We start from the raw sequence: 23,571 nt of genomic DNA, 5'->3' as shown, positions 1-23,571 counted from the left end.
ATACCCGAAAAAGGACGGAGCCAGGCTCTTTTCAGTGCTTCCTGGTGACAGGGCCGGAGGCAATGGGCTCAAACTGAAACACAGGAGTCTCTGTCTAAACATAATAAAACCCTTTTTTCCACTGCGAGGGTGACTTGAGCACTGGCCCAGTTTGCCCAGAGAGGTTGGAGTCTCCCTCCTTGGAGATATTCAACAGCCATCTGGACACAGTCCTAGGCAACCACCTCCAGGTGACCCTGCTTGGGCAGGGGGTTGCATGCCCTCCAGAGATCCCTTCCAACCTCAACCATTCTGTGATTCTGTGATAACTTTTTATCTCTTTCTAGAGCTACTGCTGCAGACGTAATCCTTTCCTAAACACTGTGGATACTTAAATTCATTGAAAGGTAGGAGCTTTGAGCTGCAAGAGAAACATCTCATTAATCTGAATGCTTCACTTATTTATTACAGGTAGTGCTGTATCATAAAATTAGACAATAACAGGAGGCCAAAAATAACTAAGATTCTCAAAGCACTCAATTAAGAGTTATTTACAACAGCATAGCAACAAGAAATTCAAAAAAGAACAATCACTTTGTCATGTAAAAACACAACAAATAACAGATATATTTGTGAGTTGTGTATATATACTTCTCATATATATAATTTGAAGGTATGCACACATATCTACTTTCTTATTAGCGCTTTAAAGCAGATATTGTAATAAAATTTTGCTAAAGCCAGAAAACTTCGTTTCCTGAAATCATCTAAGTATTAACTTCTACTTCATATGTATAAAATGGTATTTCTGCAGGACTGATGATCAAACGCTGAAAAGGCTAACTTAACATAGAGAAAGACATTTCAAGCATTCCCAGACACCAACACACACAAACCAAATGACCATGATTACAAAGTCATAAGAAGCTTGGCACCTACACACATTCTACTTAATAAGGGAATGCTATTATATACACACTACATACAATAAACAACATCCTTCTTTTAAAGTTTACTTTTACAGCAAGTGAAAACACAGATCTATTGAATTTTAAACATACTCCAACTGCAAAACCTGTGTAAGATTAGAGACTACAGGTTACCTTCTTTCTCACTTATTTTCTTTAAAATACTACCACTAACAGAGAGTATAATCTAAATACAAATATCCTCACCCTTCACCCAAAAATCCAGGCCATGTATATACTGGGAAACTGGAAGTTTATCAGTCAACAACCTCTGATACTGTAATATGTTGAGGAGTTGCAGGATATGGAGTGGTATGAATAATTTAAAAAAAAAAAGGAATACCTAACTTAGATATTGCAATTATTTTTTTTTTTTCATTTCAGTTCATCATTTCAGAAAGAGTGATACTGAATTAAGTCTTCTGATTCACTCAATATTTATTACACTTGCCATATGTTCAAATAATAAGGCTTCTGCCTTCAACAGTCTGACATCCTAAACACTGGTCTCAACGTTTATAGATTACTCTCAAGATGCTTCCTTGGTCTGGGTTAGGCATTCAGTTGGTATGCTGTATGCTGTGCTACAATACTAAAAGCAATATTGTGACTGTAGAAAAGAAGATAAAGTTTTGAGGTTCAAAAGAATAGTTAACAATCCAGAAGAAAATTTTGATAAGACAGTTCAGTAGCAAAACTGAGTAAAATTCATGCATGTTCCAAATTCAACAACTGTTTTCAAAAAAGCATAACAATTCTAAAGGCTAGTTAGGATTGAGCATAAACATCAGTAAATGAAGGAAAATGCATTTTACAGTGATTACAGTACTTCCCCTTTCCCCTACCACCCACTAAAGAATGGAAAGGTACAGTAGAAGAACCCTATCTGAAAAAAAAAAATCTGTAATTTCTACTTTGATGCCTTTATTCTAGACAGAAAAAGCGTCAAATGAACTTAACACAATTTTAAATGATTAGCCGAACTTTGTATTGCAAAATATTACAAACTAACTACTATGCTTATTGCATTGACTGAAAAGAAAAAATAAGCTTGTATGGCTCATGGCATGCTTCCCTAAGTTTCTTTTTGTCCTTTTTGGGATACTTTACATAATGATTAGTCTTAATAATTGACTAATAAAGGAAAATGAAAAAGCTTTTACATTTCTGGCCTGGTCTGAAACGAATCTCCTTAAATAATCTGACCATCTCAGGGTCCTGAGAACTGCCTATTCTGTTAAAACTATCTATTCTAACAGAAAAAACAGTTTTATGTATTTTTAAGAGACAAATGGATGCACATGTACTACACATACTTCCTGAAATGTGTTGTTGTTTTGATCTTGTCCTTATTTAGCTCTGCTGGTTAGGACTGAGTTTTTGGGTTTAATTCCGAAATAATTACAAAAGAAAATATGAGTGAGGTCATGGCATATGAACACAATTAAAACCTTTCACATTCTAGATAAAGGAAGTTAATAGTTAAGAGTCTGTTTCCATTACAAGCACGTTTTTACATCTGCTAGTCATTAAACTCCACACAATTGTAATTGGCCATTAACGCAAAAATTCCTGATAGGAAAAAAAATGCTTTGCAATGAACATTTACTTCATGATAAATATTAAATTAAAGGTGACATATGCAGCAGATACAGAAGTTGGAAACAACTCTAAGTAAGAAAACGCTTTTACTTACTCCAGTAAATTTAGTATACAAATCTTTCCCTCTGCAGTCATCTCACTAGCAGATGAGACACATCCATTATTTTTAAGTTTATTACTATGCAATGTCTTCCACTTACAAGCAATTTTTTTGAACAGCTCAACAGAAGTAAATTCTTATATGAATTCTTATGAGAAGTTTTCCTCTCCAGATCTTTATACTGAGCAAAATCCCTGCACAACAATCCTTTAGCTTTACAGAGTATTTCATGCTTGCCCAGAGGGCACTGCTTTCAGATGTCTATTCATATTAAAGAGACAGCTACATTTAAACTAACTGTTTTTTCCTCATGAAAGGAGATTATTTTTATGAAATAAAATTAAGAAAGAATATAAGCGCTGTGCAATATTGACTGCATCTCCTAGCGACAAGATCAGCTACATTTTAGTTATGGAGTCCAGAGATTTTTTGTAAGTATCACATTACATATTTATAATTGATTGCTACCATCTATTAATAACAGATTTTCATAATGCAAGACCAAAACTAAGGATAGTGCTTGTCTCAGAGAGGTGACAACCAATGGTCACCTAGCATTACTCTGAGATCCAGAAAAGGGCATGGAGAGAATATTTCACTGGGCTGATCAGAACATGGTTTTGAGCCAGAGACAAAACCAAAACTTGTTTATGCCATGGGAGAAAGAAGGTTATTACTCTCACTTTTCATCTTTGGCAAAAATGCTGAAAGTCAGCAGGCATATGGGTTTTGCACACAACAGTGGTCACGAGACTATGTTAAAACCAACTGCTTCTAATTGCAAGTATTTTGACATTTTCTTTATAAATAAAGTTATCACATTATTTCTGGAGTCTCTAAATTTTTCTTCTTCCTCTAGAATCTTCCATAGAACAATAAATCAGCATGCACAGAAATTACATTATATCAAATTTTCACTTTCAAGAACTCCTTCAAGTCTTTTAATAAGACGTACCGTCCATAAAAGCCATTGTTAATAACTCAATCCATACTCAATGTTCACCCAATATTTTAAAAGTGAAAATACTTCCAGATTCTACTCAGAGCAGCAAGTTTAAATACCTTAGCAAGTGATCTTACAATAGGGTTTTCCATAATTCCTTTAAGAAAAATCAGGTCTATTTCTTCAGCGCCTGTTGATGTCGGCAGATCAGTAAGGTTATCCAGAACCTGCTGCATGACTGCTGACAAAACAAAAACAAAAATTAATTACTGACCAAAATAGGCTTGCATAAATAGCAAATGTTCTGCGAAACACAACAATATTAACTTTAGAGATGTTAAGAAGCCAACTACATCTACTGAGAGCAAGTGGACAGAATGCAAAAATAACTTTTTTTTGTTTGCTTGAAAGATGGACGTAAAGGATCTATCCAGATCGAGAGGGGTGACAAGTGGTGTTCCTCAGGGATCCATACCAGGACCAGTGCTGTTCAATGCCTTCAGCAATGATATATACAGTGGGATGAAGTGCACCCTCAGCAAGTTTGCAGATGACACCAAGCTGAGTGGTGCAGTCGACATGCCAGAGGGATGGGATGTCATCCAGAGGGACCTGGACAAGCTAGAGAGGTGGGACCGAGCAGACCTTATGAAGACCAACTAGGCCAAGTGCAAGGTCCTACACAATCCTCAATATCGATACAGGCTGGGGGATGGTGTGATAGAGAGCAGCCCTGCGGAAAAGGACTTGGGGGTGATCGTGTATGAAAAGCTGGACATGAGCCAACAATGTGTGCTTGCAGCCCAGAAGGCCAATCGCATCCTGGGCTGCATCAAAAGAACCGTGGCCAGCAGATCCAGAGAAGTGATTCTCCCCCTCTACTCTGCTCTCGTGAGACCCCACCTGGGATACTGTGTCCAGTTCTGGATCCGAGGGCTGGAGCACCTCTCCTACAATGACAGGCTGAGAGAGTTGGGGTTTTTCAGCCCGGAGAAGAGAAGGCTCTGGAGAGACCTCATAGTGGCCTTCCAGTACCTGAAGGGGGCCTACAGGAAAGCTGGGGAGGGGCTGTTTGCAGGGGCATGTAGCGATAGGACGAGGGGCAATGGTTTTAAACTAGAGCAGGGTAGGTTTAGATTAGACATTAGGAAGAAGTTCTTTACAATGAGGGTGGTGAGACACTGGAACAGGTTGCCCAGAGAGGTGGTGGAGGCGCCATCCCTGGAGACATTCAAGGCCAGGCTTGATGAGGCTCTAGGCAATCTGATCTAGCTAAAGATGTCTCTGTTCACTGTAGGGGGGATGGACAAGATGACCTTTAAAGGTCCCTTCCAACCCAACATATTCTATGATTCTATGGTTCTATACACCAACCAATTATAAATTTTACAGCGCTTGTATAGGCAAATGTCACTGTTTTTAAAATAAACACATAGTTCCCAACAATTTTTTTTAACCAAAAATTTGCTTCCAAGGCAACTTTTACCTTGGGGACACTTATGTCCATCCCCAGCCATCCTTTACAACCAGTTCTGACTTACTGCCCTCCAGCACTAAGTGTAGACAGTGCAGATGCTAACAACAACCTGGCACCACATCACACTGCAATGGGAAGTATATCCTACAATGCAAAACCTATCGTGCCTGCCCAGTACCCTCAGTGAAGATTTTCCTGGCTATCTACAGACTCACAGAGAGAACTGCAGCAACTTGGGTGAGAATGATCAATGCTGCCCAAGAAAAAGTCAGAAAATCCTACCACCCCTGCTGCCTTGTCCCATGAAGTCATTGAGGTGAGTGATGAGAATTTATTTTATAACCATGTGCTTCAGCCCTCACGTTTAAGTTGAGCAGAACAGATCTTTTATGTCAGACAACAGGTTCAGCATGGTCACATATTACAGATTTCCTGTGCATTAGGGCACGTGCGCAGCAACCCTTAGCTGGGATCACATCAGCTAGCCCCAGGCTTGCAGAGATGAACATGTGCCAGTTTAGGCTGAGCACAAAAGGGGGCACCACTGGAGACAGTTATGATGTTCTTCACGAAGTAAATGGTTGTTCTTTCCCTGTTTTTCAACATATGACTAAATATTCTTATCTTGCAGTATTATCTTAGTAGTACATCGTTCTTGTTTTTAACTGTATTCTTTTAAACTCCTGCCAGGTTATGTGTGTGCATGTTCAGACAGACACATACACAGATATACTAAAAAAAAAAAATAAATAAAAATCTTCTGTTGAGATCCCCAACAAGCTAAAAAGCATTAGAACAACCACTGTGTACTGCAATACTCCCCATGTTGCAGAGCAGCCTATATATCAAGACAATTAGAAAGCCTATATGCCCCTTCTCCCACACAGGAATTTACCCTTAACCTTCCTCGTTGGTTTATAATGAAAGCTATTATGAAACACTACACAGTAACAGAACAAACAGCATTTCTCAACACCTACTTTCTAATTTCAATTCTCCCTAGAAAATTCCATCCCAATAAAAAAATTTCTGGCCATTCTTTCTGTCAAGTGGAACCAACTTTTCAACAATCAAATCATCTTGTGTGCCACATTTTAACTACAGCAGTGTATGTCAAAAGACTACATTTTTAAAAAATATGTTTCAACCATACTTCTCGCTTTCAAAAAGTAAGTCTTCTGTGAAACCATGAGTAGGAGGGAAAATGACACTTACTTTATGCTTGCAGATTGTGAAGCAATATTATTTCTACTTTATAATAGACAAAGTGCTGTTAGCAATCACACATTACATAAAGTCACCAAATCAACGTGTAAATAGTCCACGTCTTCCTCAAACTAGGTATGTCCTATATCTTGACTATTTCAGCTGCAGATGCAACTGCCTTGTTTCACGTTTTCTCAAATCCCAGTTATAGATTCACCACTCTTAATGCAGTCAGTATTTGCAGAAGTAGACGTATGTTTCTAGCCAATTTACGTAGTGTACTGGGTGCTGCATAAATGCTGCAAAGTAATAAGCTTTCTTTACATTTTTACATTTCTAAGGGCTATGTAAACTGTTTTAAGGGACTTTAGGTTAGTGCCTTTGTTCTTATAAATAATCTTAGTGCAAATATAAAGCTTCCTTCGAGTCAATGCATGCATCAACTACCAGTTGCAATTCCAGCACTTGATGCTGACCGAGGCATGCATAATAAAGACATTCCTTATATACCACCATGTTAATAAGCTGTTTCTTACATAAGCCTTTCAGAATTCTGCCTATCTTAGAATGATCAAATTAAAAAAAATGAAATCTCTACATAAAAACTTTATTATCAAGGAAAAACTGTTGAAAGCAACATTAAGCTTCACAAGAATGACTTTCAAGCTTCGTGCAGCTAGACAGGGTATTTTCAAATGAATGTCTTATTTAATAAAGGTTTCACAAATCCTAGCATCAAAACTGCTTAAGTATATTTTATCATTCTTGGAAAGCAAGCAAACACCTTTATCAACATGCAGAATTCAAAACATTCACAAAGGCAGACTTGCATCTCAGGTGATCAAAACCATCTGTTTTCAGAAATAGCTACCTATTGCTGCTGTGCATCTGATGGTTGCCTTCTCTCATGGCACAGCCGTCATGGCAAGAGTCTTCTTAGCTATGAATAGCATTGCCTCAATATTAGGAAGAAAAACAAAAAGGCAGGCATATGTAAGTTGGGATAAGGCACCTTTACACACCCTAGCTTGTTTAAGTTTGAACACAATGTGGGTCTCTATTGCCTCAGTGTAGCTCGTTCCCCATCTTAAGGGGAAGATCTTTCTAAGTAGTTGAATAAAAAAAAATACTGTTAAGTACTCCTTTATTTTAACCAGCTATAAAGTTAAGTAAAAAAAAAAAATTGCACTAGAGAAAGCTTTAGGAAGCTGCAGCAAAGTCTTTGCACCTATTACTTAGTACATGGTAACTAGAAACTAGAGCAACGTTTGTATGCTTCTCTATGTTTCACTGCTTTACATTCACCTGGAAAAAAAATTCAGAACATGACCAAATGTTATTTCTCAAAAAGCAATCATGAGCACCTTCCAACAGGAATTATGTCAGCTGGTTTACTTAAAAAGAATAGACAACAATACATGGGTACTTTTTGTGACAGACTAGACTAAGCACCTTAATTTCAGTGTTTCACATTTATTATGCAAGTCATGGGCCAGCTTCAAACATTTCATGTGAAATGCTAATATTTGCTCACATGTGAAAATAGCTTTGAAAGTCTATGCAACATATTGACCTACATACACCTTAGGTATTCATATGTGTACTTTCAAACAATTTGATTTATCCAAAGACAACTGGGGGGGGAGGGGAAGGACAACACTTTGGTAATTGTATTATAGACCCTCTTTTTACGGATCTATTCAACAGGCTTTTGTTTATTCATTTCTAGGGAAAAAAAGTCTTATTAAAATACAAACAGCAGGAGATATGTTGTTTCCAGGCTTAATTATAATGATCTTTCAGAATAATGTAGATACTCATGGAATTTCAAGTAGCAGTCTTTAAAACAATTTCCCTTTTTTTTTTTTTTTTTCCTGGGGCAAAGCCACCTTAGCTCTTTTAGAAAAGTATCTTATCTTTGAGCAGCAGGAATGAAAACTGGAGATGTAAGTACTCACATAGGAAAGTTTTACTTAGAAGATCAGGTCCTATCAAGCGAGAAACAGATGGAACTAAGGAGTTCAGAGACTACCAAATCTAAATACCCCATCAAAATTGCCTTTTGAGCCTCCCATCTCTTCTCTGGCAAACATGCCCTTGAAATGTTGATAGAGGTTACTCACTGGGAGAAGAAAAAAAAAAAAAAACGACCAAAAAACCCCAAACCTGTAGAACTTACATATAAGTCAAGCACACAAGAACTAAGGACTACAGTGTCCAACCACACAGCCTTGCAAGCAGTGTATAAACCAGGCTTGTCAGGAGCGCTCCTTATTGTTGGATACTTTGGTCTCCAATAAAAGGCACATGCGTACTTTTCCTTCAGTGGAAAATTAATTGGGTCTCTCTTGCGTCTCTTGTCCCATCTTTGAGAGGAAACTGGTAATAACATACTAACGTTGAAAGCTCTAACATGTACCTCTTTCTCTCTCTGAAGAGAGGCTTGCTTCCGCACGGAGAGACCCATTTGGGTAAAATTTTACATTCTCATTGCAACACAAAAGGATTTGCTTTTGTGAGGACAGCATGAGATAGACGTGGTTGACTACAATGGTTAACAAAACCATCTAGGACCACACACATTACAAGAAACACCTATTAACAACAGCCTCCAGACAGAACAGGAGGAACTGAGCCACAGAAACAGGCTCTCAGTTGAGGCAAAGCGTTGAAGTAATGGGATTATTAGGAAAAAGTGACAACGGAGCCAAGTTTGAGCTGGGACTCTGAAAACAAAAAATCAGATTACAATGGGACACCCTCCACTTCAGCCCCTGGCTTTGGTGACAGGGAACATACATAGAATTAATTTCCACAGTCAATTTTCAAAGAACATCTTCATAACCATGTAAAGCGTAAAGCCTCAAGCTAGACTCAGCAGGAGCATACTGGTCTGCTGTGTACATACACTGAACAATTTAATCCTACCATGTGTATGAGCCCATACTCAGAGAAACTAGTTTGTCATTTGAATCCCATATCAAAAAGAGAAAGAGATGTTAATTGATCTCTATAGCAAACACAGTGCATCCTGAGGCATGAGAATACAGAAATCCTACTTATGAATACAACATTTATTAACCAGAATTAACTCCTTCTAATTCACATATAGCTCTTCAGACAACCAAAGGATGCTTCAAAGGTTTAATCTACATATCGTACCTTACCATAGTAAATTCAGATCAAATAGAAGTAAAAGATACTATGATAACTCTTCTCTTCATGTATTTATAAGAAAAAGACAGGTTTTCACCAAGCTCTCAATTGTGACTCTTCTATTAAATCTGATTTTACTCTTTCTTTCAGTGCCTAATTCTTGTCTACATTAATTCTATGTAAAGGAAAGAGGAAGCATACATTTAAATAAATTTTCCAGATTTGCAGACAGAAGACAAACGTGTCACTCACTGGGGAAAATCAAAGCTTTCCAGAGTGAATACCTTGCACTGAGTTTTTTAGCTCAATTTAATTTTAATAGTCTCTAGGCTTAAAAACTAATAGGAATTAACAGAAAATTATGTATAATGTATTTAAATAAATAAATGCATATTTATTTCCACATGACCTACTCATCCGGATAGGAAGGTATAATAAATATCTCAAGGACTAGTGGTGAGGCTGGTGCTTCACACAAAGTCTAGAAAATTAGATTAAACTCTTCTCCTTCCATAAACTTTGGAAACAATGTCTTGTGTGATTTAAAATCTTTCCAAGAGGGATATATCCAATAGAAAAGTTTCACAAGACACCGAATATGCATCGACAAAAGAAGATTAATTTGTAACTCATACAGCCCTTAACCAATGACAGCTATTTAAATTTTTTCCATTTGTATTCATGTTCTTAAAAAAAAACGGATTTACTGCAGGCAAAAAAAAAAAAAAACAAGTTATTTCGCATCGGCCACTTTTCTCCCCAGTTACAAATGATAACATTTTTGCCAGCCTAGGTGTGAGAAAAGGAGTACCTATGAACAAGTTAGCATTCTGAGCTAGTGCAAACAAGTTCATTCACTAACAGACTATTGACCAAGAATGCACAAAACACTGACAAAGCCCTCTGTTACTACTGTTAGAGTAAGTTTCAGAAACCAGGTTTTAAGATAAAAGTCTCTAGGAAAGCATTATGCAGTAAGCACATACAACATTATGTTAGTGTTGACACAGCAGAGATCACATTTAGGAATACCTCCAGAGAAGCACTGTGAAAGTGATGTACAATTGCAGTTTAGTCCCTCTGCTCCTCTATGCTAAACTACAAAACAGTGACATAATCCCACATAAGGTATTCCTACGTTGCTTATTGTAGTAGGGTACAATAATATTCGGGCTCTCAAGCACCAGCAGACTTTGCATCTACATCACTGTGAGGTTTTATCCAGGCTATTTGACAAATAACTGCCAAGCAGGGAGTTTTGGGACAATGCAGCTATAGCGCTACCGATAGCCACCTTAACTCAAACATTTCTGGGTGGCAGTCCACTGTAACATCATGTAGGCACATTTTCTAAACAGGACCCCTTCCTCATTCAGTAAATACAATGCATCTCCTCTAGAAAGACTGTAACACTGATTAATGAAGGAAGCTGTTGTCTGCAGCATGCATACTTTACTGACTGCAGAATCAGAGAAATGAATAGTATATATGGAAGCGAAGGAAATAAAGGAAGAAGGAAAAGTCTAGTCGATAAGAATGAATGCTCCTCTGGATATTCAAATTCTACTCAGTGAATTTTTGCAGGTTGAAAAGAAACAAAATAAAAGCTTAGAAATGTTTACTGATTTTTTTTACATCATTTTCTCCAAGTCTCCTGGCAAGCCAAGATTGAGCTATTTTAGCATAACTATAAATAGAAGCTCGAGCAGTCCCTACCCTTATCAAACCTAGCTCAACTACATCTTACATGCCCATTTTTCATGGCTCTCAAGGTCACAAAAGCTATGGGGAAGAACGAACAACTCTTCCCCAGCCCAAACGCTGCAGCCATGCTTCTTTCAGGCTGTGAAGTTTGTCTAAAAAAAGATGAAGCAAAAATTTTCTGATGAACAGATGGACCTCACAGCTGCATCTTTTGGAAAGAAAAGCACTATTTTAAAATTATTTCGGCAAAGATAAAAAGGGAACAAAACATCACATCTCCAAACCCAGCTGAATTAAAAGCTTAAGTCTTATTTAAATTTATATATCATGACCAAGAATAAGATACTGATAAGAGATATACTAAAATCCAGTACTGAGAAAATTGTGTTAGACTTCTCTTTCTTAAAGGATTGTAAAGAAAAAGATCTCAATTGTAAAGTATAAAGGCAATTAACTTAACTTGATGCTCACTAACTAAGCTCGAAGCTTTGAAGATAAGCCTATACAGGTGCTAAATATTACCAAGTTTTCTGATGATTTTTAATTAGAGAAAGACTGCTGCAAGCTTCAGGCACAGATGACGATTAACTGAGGAAGCATACACATGCACACGCACAAATATGCTGAATATGTCTTTTCTGACAGAGAGAAGCTTCTCCTATAATGGTTTAAATTGTACAGGTCTAACCCCACAGCTGAAAGTTCTCTGCAGCAAACAAATGGTAGGACAGCAGAAACCTGCATGGCGATTCCTCTGTTGTAGTCTGAGGCACCTAATGAATTTGCATCTTCATTATGATATTTGTGCCACACTGAAAGAGGCAGCAGGGCTTAAGACGCCTTCTGAAAGGCTCAGGAGATGCAATTATTTAAAAAGAGAATTCACTTTCCCATTTTTCTGCTTAAAGAGTTTTCATGCTCCACTAAAAAAAGTAGCATTTCTTACTGAATTACAGCATATATAACTGTTTGAGAGTAATTGGTTAAAACAAATGATTACTAAAAAGTAAACATTTTGCTCCGAGGGGTACATTCAGGAAAATAATTGGATCAAGTTATGAAAGGTTACCTTAAGTGGGAAGGGTCCCCACAAGGTCTCTAATCCAACCTCATGCTTTAAGAAGGGACAGCTATGAGAGCACACCACGTTGCTCAGCAAAGTCTTGAAAACCTCCCAGGATGGAGAGAGTACATAACTTCTCTTGGCAAACACTTCCACTACTTCCTAACGATGAAGCATCTTCATTATTCCTTACCTACGGCCTGTATTTCTCTTGATTACATTTATGTCATCTGTCTCTCATCCTCACTGGAACAGGTTGCCCACAGTTGTAGAGTCTCTATCCCTGCAGATATTTAAAACCCAATGGACACAGTCCTGGACAACCTGCTCCAGTTGATCCTGTTTGAGCAGGGGGCTTGGGCCAGATGATCTGAAGAAGCCCCTTCCAACCTCAATGATTATGTGATTCTGTAATTACGTCCTGGCATCCTTCATTCAGATGGAAAGCTTTATTCACTTCTACTACTACTGTTGAACATTGCTATATACCCTTTCACACCATGTAAATACTACCTTTAAACAACTACCGAAAACTCATATTGATCCTATACTGAAAGACAGAAATCTCCACTCTTTCTGTAACATAAAAGGCTCCAGTTTAAACCCATAAACACCATGAGCTCAGTTATGGATGCTTGCACTTCCCCAGGGCGACTCAGGCAACATTGAAAAAGCTATGCTACCAGCGGTCATTTTGAGCTAAATGTAAGAATTTTCACACCATGAAAAAAAAGAAAAAAAGAAGACCTATGACTCCAAATAATTACTTACTTAATTGATACTACATTGCTAATATGCTGTTTTACAGCTTCTAAATACTATTCATCAGAAACTTAATAACTACAGTAAATCTTTGCTGAACAACTGAACATCACAACTGCCAGTTGCCAAGAAATAAATAAATAAATTTACTTCCACAGTTTCTGAAAACCTTACACATTGCCCTAAATATATGAAAGTATTGCTATAGCAGACTATTTGCATTAGTCTTCCTAAAAGGTAGTACTAAGGAATCAAATTTTGAAACCAGGTCCATTTCCTCTCTAAATTGTGTGTTATACAGTTATGATAAGGCACATATTAAAGGAAACCACAACTTTTCCTCTTGCTATTACAAATGTTCATACGTTGCCATTTGGAAGAAATAATCTTTGAGGAGATGTTTGAAAAAAACTTCAAAACATAAGCATATCTCTGCACCTGCCAAGTTGCACAAATATTAAGACCAAATATTCCAGACATTGAAGACATTTTAACAAGTGTTAAAGTAATCCAGAAATCTCAGTCTGTTAGAGGCAGTGGAGGTCAGTGGAAGGAAAAGGAGATCTTCTATACTTTTGAAAGCTTATACCTATAGCCCAGACAAGTAGGGCCGTATATGTAAAAGCTTCCATTGTAGGAAAAAACGTAAGTGTTCCAAGAGAAATTAAAAGCAGTATTGTGCCTCAAATTACAAGCAGCAGTTACATTTGAAATAAAATATGGAAGGAATTTAACGTCAAAGCTTCAACTACCATACAGCACTAACTGGAGTGTGTAAAAGCAAGTCAACTAAAAGCTTTTTAAAAAGGCTGAATTAAATTTTTTTTTTTCGGTAGTGCTCGTTCTTTTCAGCTACAGGTATTAGGAAAGTATGCATTGATGTCACACAAAGACTACTGTATTTTAAATGAATACTAGCATATGCCTCAGGAGAAATTTCAATTTTGGCTAACAAAGACTGTACTCCCTTAGTTCTTCAGCTACTTTAGTAATTCAGGTACTAGAGGATATTTTCAAACCGATTTCTAAAAGAAGGCAAAACACATTCAGTGGATATGCAGTCTAAGATACTACTTTGTACCAAAAGTTTCAGTACAAATTCAACAAGTTTCAGGACGTATCCTGCACTCCACTCAACTTATATAATAGGCTGAACTTACTGGATCACATCAATCATCTTCCCTGGTATTTTGCAAGGAACAGCTGGATGAAGAAACTTAAATTCTCTGCAGTCACACAGGCAATTAATGCCAGTATTTATGAAGTCCAAAATTCCAGCATAACAGGTGCAACAAAGTAAGCACAGCTTTTGAAGTATGCCTTTCTCTGTATCTTTAATTTTTCAGCTCTAATGCACATCCTTCCAAATGAATCAAAGCTTTGTTTCTCTGTATTTCTGTCACAGGACTCAAAACTGTTTACCTGTTGAGCGGTCACAGAGTCTGAAGACAGCGTAACTGACTGACAAAATACTAACAACTTAAGTAAAGACAGCAGTTATATACCCAGGAGCAAGTTATACGTAACAAAAAAATAATTCAGGTTATTGTACCACTTTTATTGGTGGAAAAGTTGTGGTGAAGACATGCAGAACCATCTATACAATTTTATCCCATTGATAACTTTATTTTAAGGCCAATTGGAAATCAATAAAGAAATCTTACTAAATCAGATGCCTTCTTCATACAAGTACTAAGTTTAGACCTGAAAAAAAAAGTAGTCAACACCCTTCCAAAGGGTCTACTTCTAAGAACAGGCACCCCAGCAGCAACAAAATGGAAGGTTCAGCTTCTGTTATGAACATGTTTCTTTAACCATTCACATTTTCATCTAGGCACACTGTGCAGGCATATTTTCAAAGCAGCAAGCTAAAATTCACAATGACTGTAAAGTACTCTACTGTCAGTGTAAATGTCATGGCTCAGACCAATACTTACAGAGCTATTTTGTAATGTGGTTTGGATAGGTCTGCAAACACGACAAGGTACTTTTAATACACAAAATTGGATACTCTACTGCACAGCAAAATAAAACCACCATGCACCTCCAGAAACCCATGATGAATTCTATCACTAGAGATCTTGTTGGTCCTACTGGAGTTTGTATCTCAGGGCTGCTTGCATCCTTCCATTTGAAAGCATCTGATCACTCAACAGTATACCAGTAGCAAATCATCAAAAAAATCCACACTTCAGATACCTGTGCGTTTCCTTAAGCTTGGTTAATAAGAAACTTACCTGAAACAATTCTTTTGCTCTCTGTTTTTAACCCAAATTATTTACAGCTAGCAAACAATGCCTCAGTTTTCATTCTTCCAAAATAAAGAGGGCAATTTCTCCTCTCCGAAATAATAAAGATGATTGGGAAAGAAGAAAGCTTGGTGTAATTCCTGTGTACCTCTTCAAGTCTGCTTGAAATACCTTTTTTTCCAGTATTAACAGTCGGAATTGTGCAAAGTATATCAGACAAGAGGTTCATAAGTGCCTTGCACAACATCATTAATACTTCCCTTTCTACTGACACAGATCATGAGATCTGTTTTGACTTTCTCACAGTTACATCATACTGTCAGCTCAATCTACTGGTCTGTCACAACAGAATATAAAAGATCATTCTGCCTTCTCCAAACATGAAATTTGGAGCTGAACAAAGTGTCCTCTTCCTTAAGTGCAAAACATTACATGTATATTTTGTCCTGCTGCTATTGCTCTAGGCTTCCAATCAGGTTTTGGCACTTTTGTTTTGATCCTCTTTTGCTTCAGTGAAAATGCTTAGAAAATGAATTTCACCAAAACCCACCTTTCATCCAGATACTACTGCTGCTTTTAACACTACCTCCTTCCACAGCTTTAAGTGTAGGAGACACTGAGGAATTATAACAATTAAGAATTTTATGATGAAGGGTTTTGATATCAAGTGAAGTAAAGCCGTACTAGCACGTTCTCAGATTTATTCATAACAACAGCAGAATGCTTTTTTAAATGAAAGCATCCAAACATGGCAATTTCAAATTCCGATTGCCCCATTATGATGCACCCACTCCAAAAACTAAATCTATGCCCTTTCAATACATCACACCCATATATTAGCATTTCATGCACGCCCTGTTGCAGATTTCGGTTATCGTGAAGTATTTGTTTCATTATCACTTCCAACCTAAAACATCAGAGTATTTAAATTAGATCTGCATCAATGCAGACATAAAAATACTTTTATTTGAGGTTCTATTACAGATGCCACACAAGCTCAATTCACATGCAGAAGACAAATGCAAGACAGCTTTTTAGAGCGCAAAATAAATTAAAGCACTTTAGAAAAGATTTAGACTATCTCAACACATTATTTAATAAAAAATTAAAGTGATTCTACCCCATTTTTCTAGAAGGAAAAGGACCCACCATGCAAAACTTCCACTGGGAAGTTTTCAGAGTCTACTTAATTTCACTGAAAGTCTTCCTCTGCACCACAACTTACAAGTGAAAAATTTAAGACAGGAGTGAAACTACAAAAATTATAAAATTTAAGTGAAATTGTCTTTGGCCCAGGACCTCAGTTTTCAGTTTTACATGATCACCTAGTACATTTTCCAGAAGTTACATCTGAAGTTCATTCCTAAACTCTAATGCTCCCACTTCTACTAAACTAATCCCTCTTATGCAAGCACTCCCCATCTCTGCCCAAACAAACTTATTAGGAAGCTGTAAAAGCAAGTTGCTAAATTAACAGTGTTAGAGTTCAGGGTGATTTACAATAGAAAAAAAAATAAAAAAAATAAGGTTTTCTTAACTACCCTTGTCATATGACGCAGTTCTTGTTTACTCTGAGGACACAAGGTAAAGCCTTATCTACAAAGAAAATTTACCAAAACACACTTGGAATGTTAATAGTGATGCAGTGGATAGAAAATGCTTTTTCCAAATTTCTTTGCAGAACAACATTGCTGATGTTTTTAAATGGTGAAAAATGCCACATAAAACCTTCGTATTTTAATACAGAGATGGCAAAACATGATGGCATGTTGAACGCTTACTTGACCTACATGAATGCCCCAAATGCATCTCAGACACTGGTAGGAGATTCTAATCTAAACTTTTCTTTCAATTTAACGCTGTCAAGATTGACAAAATTACTTGTTCATTATCCTCAATAGTTACCTTCCTTTAGTCCTTTAAAGGGTATGTTCAAGAATCCTGGAAAAGGAACAAAAACATCACCTCAACACCCAGATTATGAAGGGAACTGAAAAATTCTGTGGAGTAAGTAACACTGCACTTAAGTCTTGCGTTTCACCTCCCAGACTACTTCCCCACAATATGCCATCAGGATGTATTTAGGATCACAAATTCTTAGTTAAAAGTGGGAAATTTAATTTCAGTTTAAGAATATCTGGGCACAGTAACAGGGGTAAAAGTTATTTCTAGTGGTCTTGGGACAGTTTGCATTAAGAACTACACCTTTGGAAGAAAATTACCACTTTGAATATTCACCACCTTCACTTCCAAGTCAGTTTCCAACTTACTGCTATGAACACTGAATGACAATGTTCTGTGTTTTGTAAGGTGGACACAGACACAGAAACTGCAAAGGGTAGTTTCAAACTTCAAAAACAGTATTTTTTTGAAAATGCAAACTTCAAAACAGTATTTTGCACTTGTACCTGTGATGCATAGTGGCAAGTTTGAAATTTTCTACTCTATTTCCTCAGAATACCAAGTTTGGTTTCATTAAATTTTGCCTAAAAACGTCCGAATTTTCAGTCCTGTACCCCAACTGAAGCAAAACTTTTAAGTAAAGGCTTACAGTGAATAACTTGCCATCAAATAGTTACAGGTTTTCTAATTAAACAAGTTTTAAACATCTTCATATTCAACTCTTCCTTTGGAAAGTGGGATTCTAGATTACAGAAGCTCTAGGACACATTTGAAACTTCAGAGTAGTAAAAGGGCTGCAGTAAAAGACAGGGCTTTTATTTCATGCTCAGAAATATAATGATCAGCTTTATGTATAAACAAAAATCTTGCTTCCAACAACTATTGACAGCTTCATGCCCAACATCCAACAAATGTGCTTAAATGAAGTACAGCTTACTACCAGAACTAAAGATTAAGTGGGAATTAGAAACATGTTACATGCCCAGATATAATACGCTAGTATTGTACCAAGCCTGCATCAGATGACACAAAAGCACGCAGAGCCTAATAGCTGCTGTAGTGGAAGGCAGTCATCTCGCTTCAGTTTATTTCTCTTCTTTGATAGCAATAACTATTCAGGTACATACTTCCAGTCACTCATATTACACAAATCACTCCCTCTATTATTGTTCCACAAGCCAAGTTCTGCATGTCTTCAGCTCAATTATTTTCCTTTTTTCAAAAGAAATTCTGGAAAATGCAAAGATAGCTCAACTTTTCTTCTTAGACAGTTCACACCACTGCAAAATTTAATCAAAGAATACAGTCTATCAGGGCTTTTTATCATTTTCTGAGATAGGTAAATGGCTCTAATAGCTGAAAGTAGAAATGCTTAAAACTACAACTTTTACTTGTATTTCATTATCTCTTTTATAACATGTTTTCTTGAAAAAATGAGGCCATGATGGAACTTGGCTTTTTGAGTACATCTGAAACATGACAAAGTAAAGAGGGGAAAAAATTAAAGAAATGTTAAGATCTCTTTTTTCCTAGACTCCAAACTCCAATTGCTGGTTCTTAAAAGCAATTCATACATACCCTCATATGCTAACTCTCTTCGCCCCCGTTTATGGTGAAACAATAACAGCCACAGACTCTCTTGGGTTCGACCCAAGTCCTTTGTTCTATTCTTTTCCCCACTGCATAGGGGTCTCAGAGAAAGAGATGGAAGAAGAGAGGAAGATGTTAGTACAAATAGTAGCTGATTGAGCCAAGAACCTCATGGGTTTTGGCAATGGAACCTCTCAGATTTGCACAAGTTTCTAGGCCCAGTTACTTGCCTATCGGTAATCGGAATTACTTGGAAGATAATGCCACCAACAGAAAAGAAGTGGAGAGGACCCGCAAAATAGCCTATTAAAGTCCTCCCATGTACAATCACAAATGGCATGTTAGGGGCCATGATTGTTCTCTATCCCCAGCCTTGGAATTCCACTGTAATAGGTAAATAATTCCATGTTTCAGCTTTTCCACAAGAAGGTTTTACAAAGTCTGGGTCCTGACCTGGAAAAAGTAATTGCTTTGCCGACCATCTTCACCATGGCAGTAAAGAGGACTGTCTCATCACACTAAATGTGTTCTCAGAGCAGTCAGTCCCATCCATAGTAGTTTCTGCTTATTATACTCCCCATTAAAGTCCTCTTTACCAGAAGAGTATTGGGCCTGAGAGATACATAAAAGGAGAGCAATGTACCCTCCTATGGATAAATTGGTTCTTTAGACACAACTAGCTTTAAGATTGCAGAATAATTTAACACGAAGCTACCTTCAAGCTCCCAAGTGAATTTAAAAGGGCAATGATGTCTTTTTCCATATTGTTAAGATACCCAACATTTTCTGGGTATTACAAGGTTAAAAAACATTCACAACATTCAGAACTACTGGCAACAGAGAAAACAAGTACTATCTCACCAGACAGGTCATACAGCACACATAAGGTAATAGGAATCAAATAGATAGTCATTGGCTCATGCAAACTCAGCACTGAAGTCAAATGGCCACATTCTTCCTCATAATTTTGAAAGGTTTGAAAAAAACCAGTCTAAAAATACATTTTCAGAAAATCTAAGTTCCTTTTGATAAAAAGGAAATCAGACTGTTTAGTTGTTTTTCCAAATGATCAGCTATATTTCTTTCAGTTTCCGCTACATTGTTTCTGGAGACATGGCCCTCAGCATACCTGCACACATTCCACTTGTCATGTGGTGCAAGAGCAAGTCTTACAGTCAGGACAGAATCAGTTGGCTGTCTCTCCTCAAAGAGCTGCTGAGATTTTTTAAGCAGCCCAAGCTTGCACTTCCCTAAATCAACAGATCCTGATAGCTCAGCTACAAGCATCCTACATGCCAGCAAGGTAGCATGCTGGACTTTAGCTTGCTTTTTGGTCTAGTTGGGAGAGGGAAATAGCTTGAGGAAACAGATATAAAGTAAACCACATGCAGGGAGACTGCCAAAACACCTGTCCTTGGACAGATCCAACTGCACACTAACAAAGGTACAAGCTCAGCAGCCTGCTCATAGCCAGGCAAGCACTCACTGGATTACTGGTCTACCTAGTAGCATTAATCTGCACATAGAGATCCATCAGAAGCATCAGATCTTCATATTGAAACTTCCTTTGGGATACTCAGTTTGGAAAAGACCTTAGCAATAATAATAGCACACTGCTTGGAAAGGTGTCTTTTTATTTTCATTAATATAATATCATTTCCATAAATGAAGCTTACTGATGGCACCAAGTATTCCCCTACAGAAACTTGCCATGGTAGCAAATCACAGAAGCAGGAATTTGTGTTCAATGACTGAAGCAGTTCAAATATGAAAGAAGCTTTCCCAATTGCAGAAATGCTGGCAGACTTTCTGTTTTTCTAAACAGTGTCAGGATTTAAACACCACATCACTTCTCAGCATAAGTTTTCAGACCCAGACAAGCCAACTTTCACACGGAAGGAATCAACACTTGCTTTTTAATACCAGAGAGACTGGTTTGAATGAGATCTTGCCAGTAGTTCAAAAAAGCCGTCTCTGTATTTAAAAATTTTAAAAATTCCTTTCTCAAACCAATTACCATCCCCCTTGTCCAGAACAATGAACATCAAGGGCTATGAAGGAAAAAAATACAATCAAGCATGCATCACATTGGCTCAACAGAGGGTTAAATTATGGCTTAAAGAGTAGAGAATTAAATAGTTTAATGATAATATTTTTATATAGATTCTAAGTACTTGAAATTCACAATGCAGTTCCGTAAATTTCACATGTGCTCAAAACTGTGATTTTTCCTGTCCTTAATAAATTAATTGTTAGCATATTGAGCAAGTTTAAGCAGAGTACACCAATAAGCCTTGTAATTTCCTGGTCTCATGTGCCTGTTATACTTTTCTTGCTCTGACAACACCTGTAAACCCATACTCTGGGTCCACGTAACTCCTCTTGACCTCTATTATACATACATAACTACAAGAAGGGAAAGAAGGGTAGGAAGCAAGTGGACATACATATATCCAAACTTAAGATGGGACATGTGAACTATGATTCAGAAACAGCAATCTGGATTTTCACTATCAGCAATAAACTGAGTTTTGTACCAATGGATTTTACACCTCTTCAGACTCATGAAGTGTCAGTCTTCTCTGTCCTTACAAGTCATGAGTCCAAATTAAATTAAGCATTACCAAATCCACTGACTGCCTCAAGACAAACAACAGAGTTCAGTCATCCTCATACTATTGCTGTGTATGACAAATGTCAAATGAGAATCTCAAGAAACTTATTTGATCTTAAAGCCAAGAGTAGTCAATGGCCTATATTCAGTAGTATAACACGTGGAAGAAGAGTCCAAACTTAAATACAAACTGAAAAACATTTTCATCCATTCTGAAGACAGTACTGAGTAACAGCAGGAAACTGTAGAACTCTTCCCCTAAAGGATTCTCACCAAAGACTTACATATAAAGCACTGTCTGTCAGTTTTCCCAGTTCTTCCATCACTCGGCACAGTTCTTGTTCTAGACAGATACCTGAACCTAAACAAGTATCTTTTTGTGAGAAAGGAACATTCATACAATGTTCTATGAGAGCATATGTCAGTTCTCTCTTGATTTAAAGTACCAGGAAGACTATCTTAAGTGCAAGACTTAATAAAATAAATAAATCAGTAAAGTAATTCTGACAGTCTTGCTCTTCAGTTATGGGGCTTTCTAAGAACAGGTGGATACATGTTTTTCTGTATAAGATGACTGAGAAGAAGTGCACAGTGCAGCATAAATTTGTTAGTTCAGCAGAGCTGCAAGACTCTACTGTAAATCTGAAGCATGGAAATATCACTACAATTGCATCTGAGACAGTCTTGCTTTCCCTAAAAATTTTTACTTGAGTCTACAGTGCTAACACTGAAGCCAATACAACACACAGTGTTCTACAATTTTTGAGGAAGGGAAATAGATTCTGTAAAAGACACATACTACAATAAGAGCACCCCAAACAAACTTACAAACACAGAACTTCTGAAACCTTCTACAAAGATCCCTCTAATAGAAGAACTAGATGATTTTAATCCTTTGAAGGTTTTTGTTGGATTATATTTTGGGGAGAAGTGGAAAATATATTTTAATGAGTTTAATCACCACTGAGATGCAAAAATTCAAGACGTCAGTGTCAGATTATCTCTCATGGTTTCTTTGCAGTCATCCGTTTTGTACATTTCCACATTACACCAGCCATCATAACATGCATACACACATGCACATACACTCCAACATCATTTTTTAAAATACTTAGCCAAAATTTAAATCCTACCATAGACAGAAAAGCTGGTCATCTCTCCAACAAAGAAAGAACAAGAGTAAAGTTTTGTTTGAGGCCCAAAAGCCCTGAACACCTGTTGAACAGTGAACTATTTGGCAATCTATTGAATAAAAGGCAAAAAAAAGTCTGGAAAGCAGGCAACACATTATGATAAAGTTAGAAAAACTAGACACAGCAAAAGAAGGAGCTGAGAAGGAAAAAGAAAAACTGTAAGATGGCTTACAGCATCTTCCAGCTGATGGCCCAGGAACTACACCTGGCCTGTCATTTTTGCATACTAAAAGATAGTGCCTTCACCATGCTGGAAGGGATAGTGTTTACACAGGACTGCCACCTGCTCCACCTGTCTTCACGTATATAGCCCGGCACTTCTACCTGAACGATGACATTATGCTTACTACCCCTTCCTTGATGGGAAAGAGAGGGAGATTCACAAAGCTGAGCAGGTTCAACTTGCTACTTACTCATGGTGCTCCTTTTTCAGCCTACTGCCTAAAAGTTCTTTAGACAATATTACAGAGAAGCAGGATTTGCTAAAATATTACTGAAATGATTTAAGTATGCTGCAAGCAGGTAAGTAGTCCCAGTGACTTCAAAGTTAAGGCATCTGTTAAAGTTGTTTTTTGGGAATTAGACCAGAGAAAAAGAGCAAAAAGGAAGGAAGTGACCTACTTGAATGAAAGACTCATTCTGAGGTTTATATGTTCAGATCCCCTCAAAAGAGGCTGACAAGAGGTATTTGCATATATTTCCTTAAGTACAAACTGTGAAATACCACATAGTATAACTCTTGATTAAACCATTTTGTTAAAAAAGATTATTCATACCCATATATACTCAAGATTTTTTCCAGTATCCTTCCATTCACTGCTTGTTTCTGTTCACCCAAGAAAGTACTACTCCCGTTTCCTAAGTATACCCAAATGCTTAAAAAACAGAGACTAAAACCAAAACAGCTTCTTAGCTGCATTAAAAGGATGAGTAGTTTGATTAGAAGTTATCTGTGCTATAGACATTCAGAGATCTAACATGTTTAAATTCTATTTTAAAAGATGGCCAGGATCTAGAGTCCTGATGACTCTTCACTTCTTTTGCCATTCTTCATCTTGTTAAC

At 37.2% G+C, this 23,571-nt stretch overlaps 1 protein-coding gene across 3 annotated transcripts in view; it reads right to left on the bottom strand.

Annotated features, from left to right (window-relative positions):
* The window catches only part of PALS2 (protein associated with LIN7 2, MAGUK p55 family member), a 55,646-nt gene that overhangs the window by 18,781 nt on the left and 13,294 nt on the right, over positions 1 to 23,571 (bottom strand). For 2 of the 3 annotated variants that reach the window (XM_074574864.1, XM_074574866.1), the window contains one exon: positions 3,712 to 3,830. In XM_074574864.1, coding sequence (XP_074430965.1) covers positions 3,712 to 3,828 — 117 coding nt within the window. In that variant the 5' untranslated portion in view covers positions 3,829 to 3,830. Of the gene's footprint in view, positions 1 to 3,711; positions 3,834 to 23,571 lie in introns of all 3 variants that reach the window. The other variant, XM_074574865.1, reaches the window with a different exon arrangement.

The sequence above is a fragment of the Larus michahellis genome, chromosome 2 (assembly GCF_964199755.1).
Source record: "Larus michahellis chromosome 2, bLarMic1.1, whole genome shotgun sequence".
Lineage (NCBI taxonomy): Eukaryota > Metazoa > Chordata > Aves > Charadriiformes > Laridae > Larus > Larus michahellis.
The sequence above is the reverse complement of the archived record's forward strand: the minus strand, read 5'-3'. Positions and strand labels throughout refer to the sequence as shown.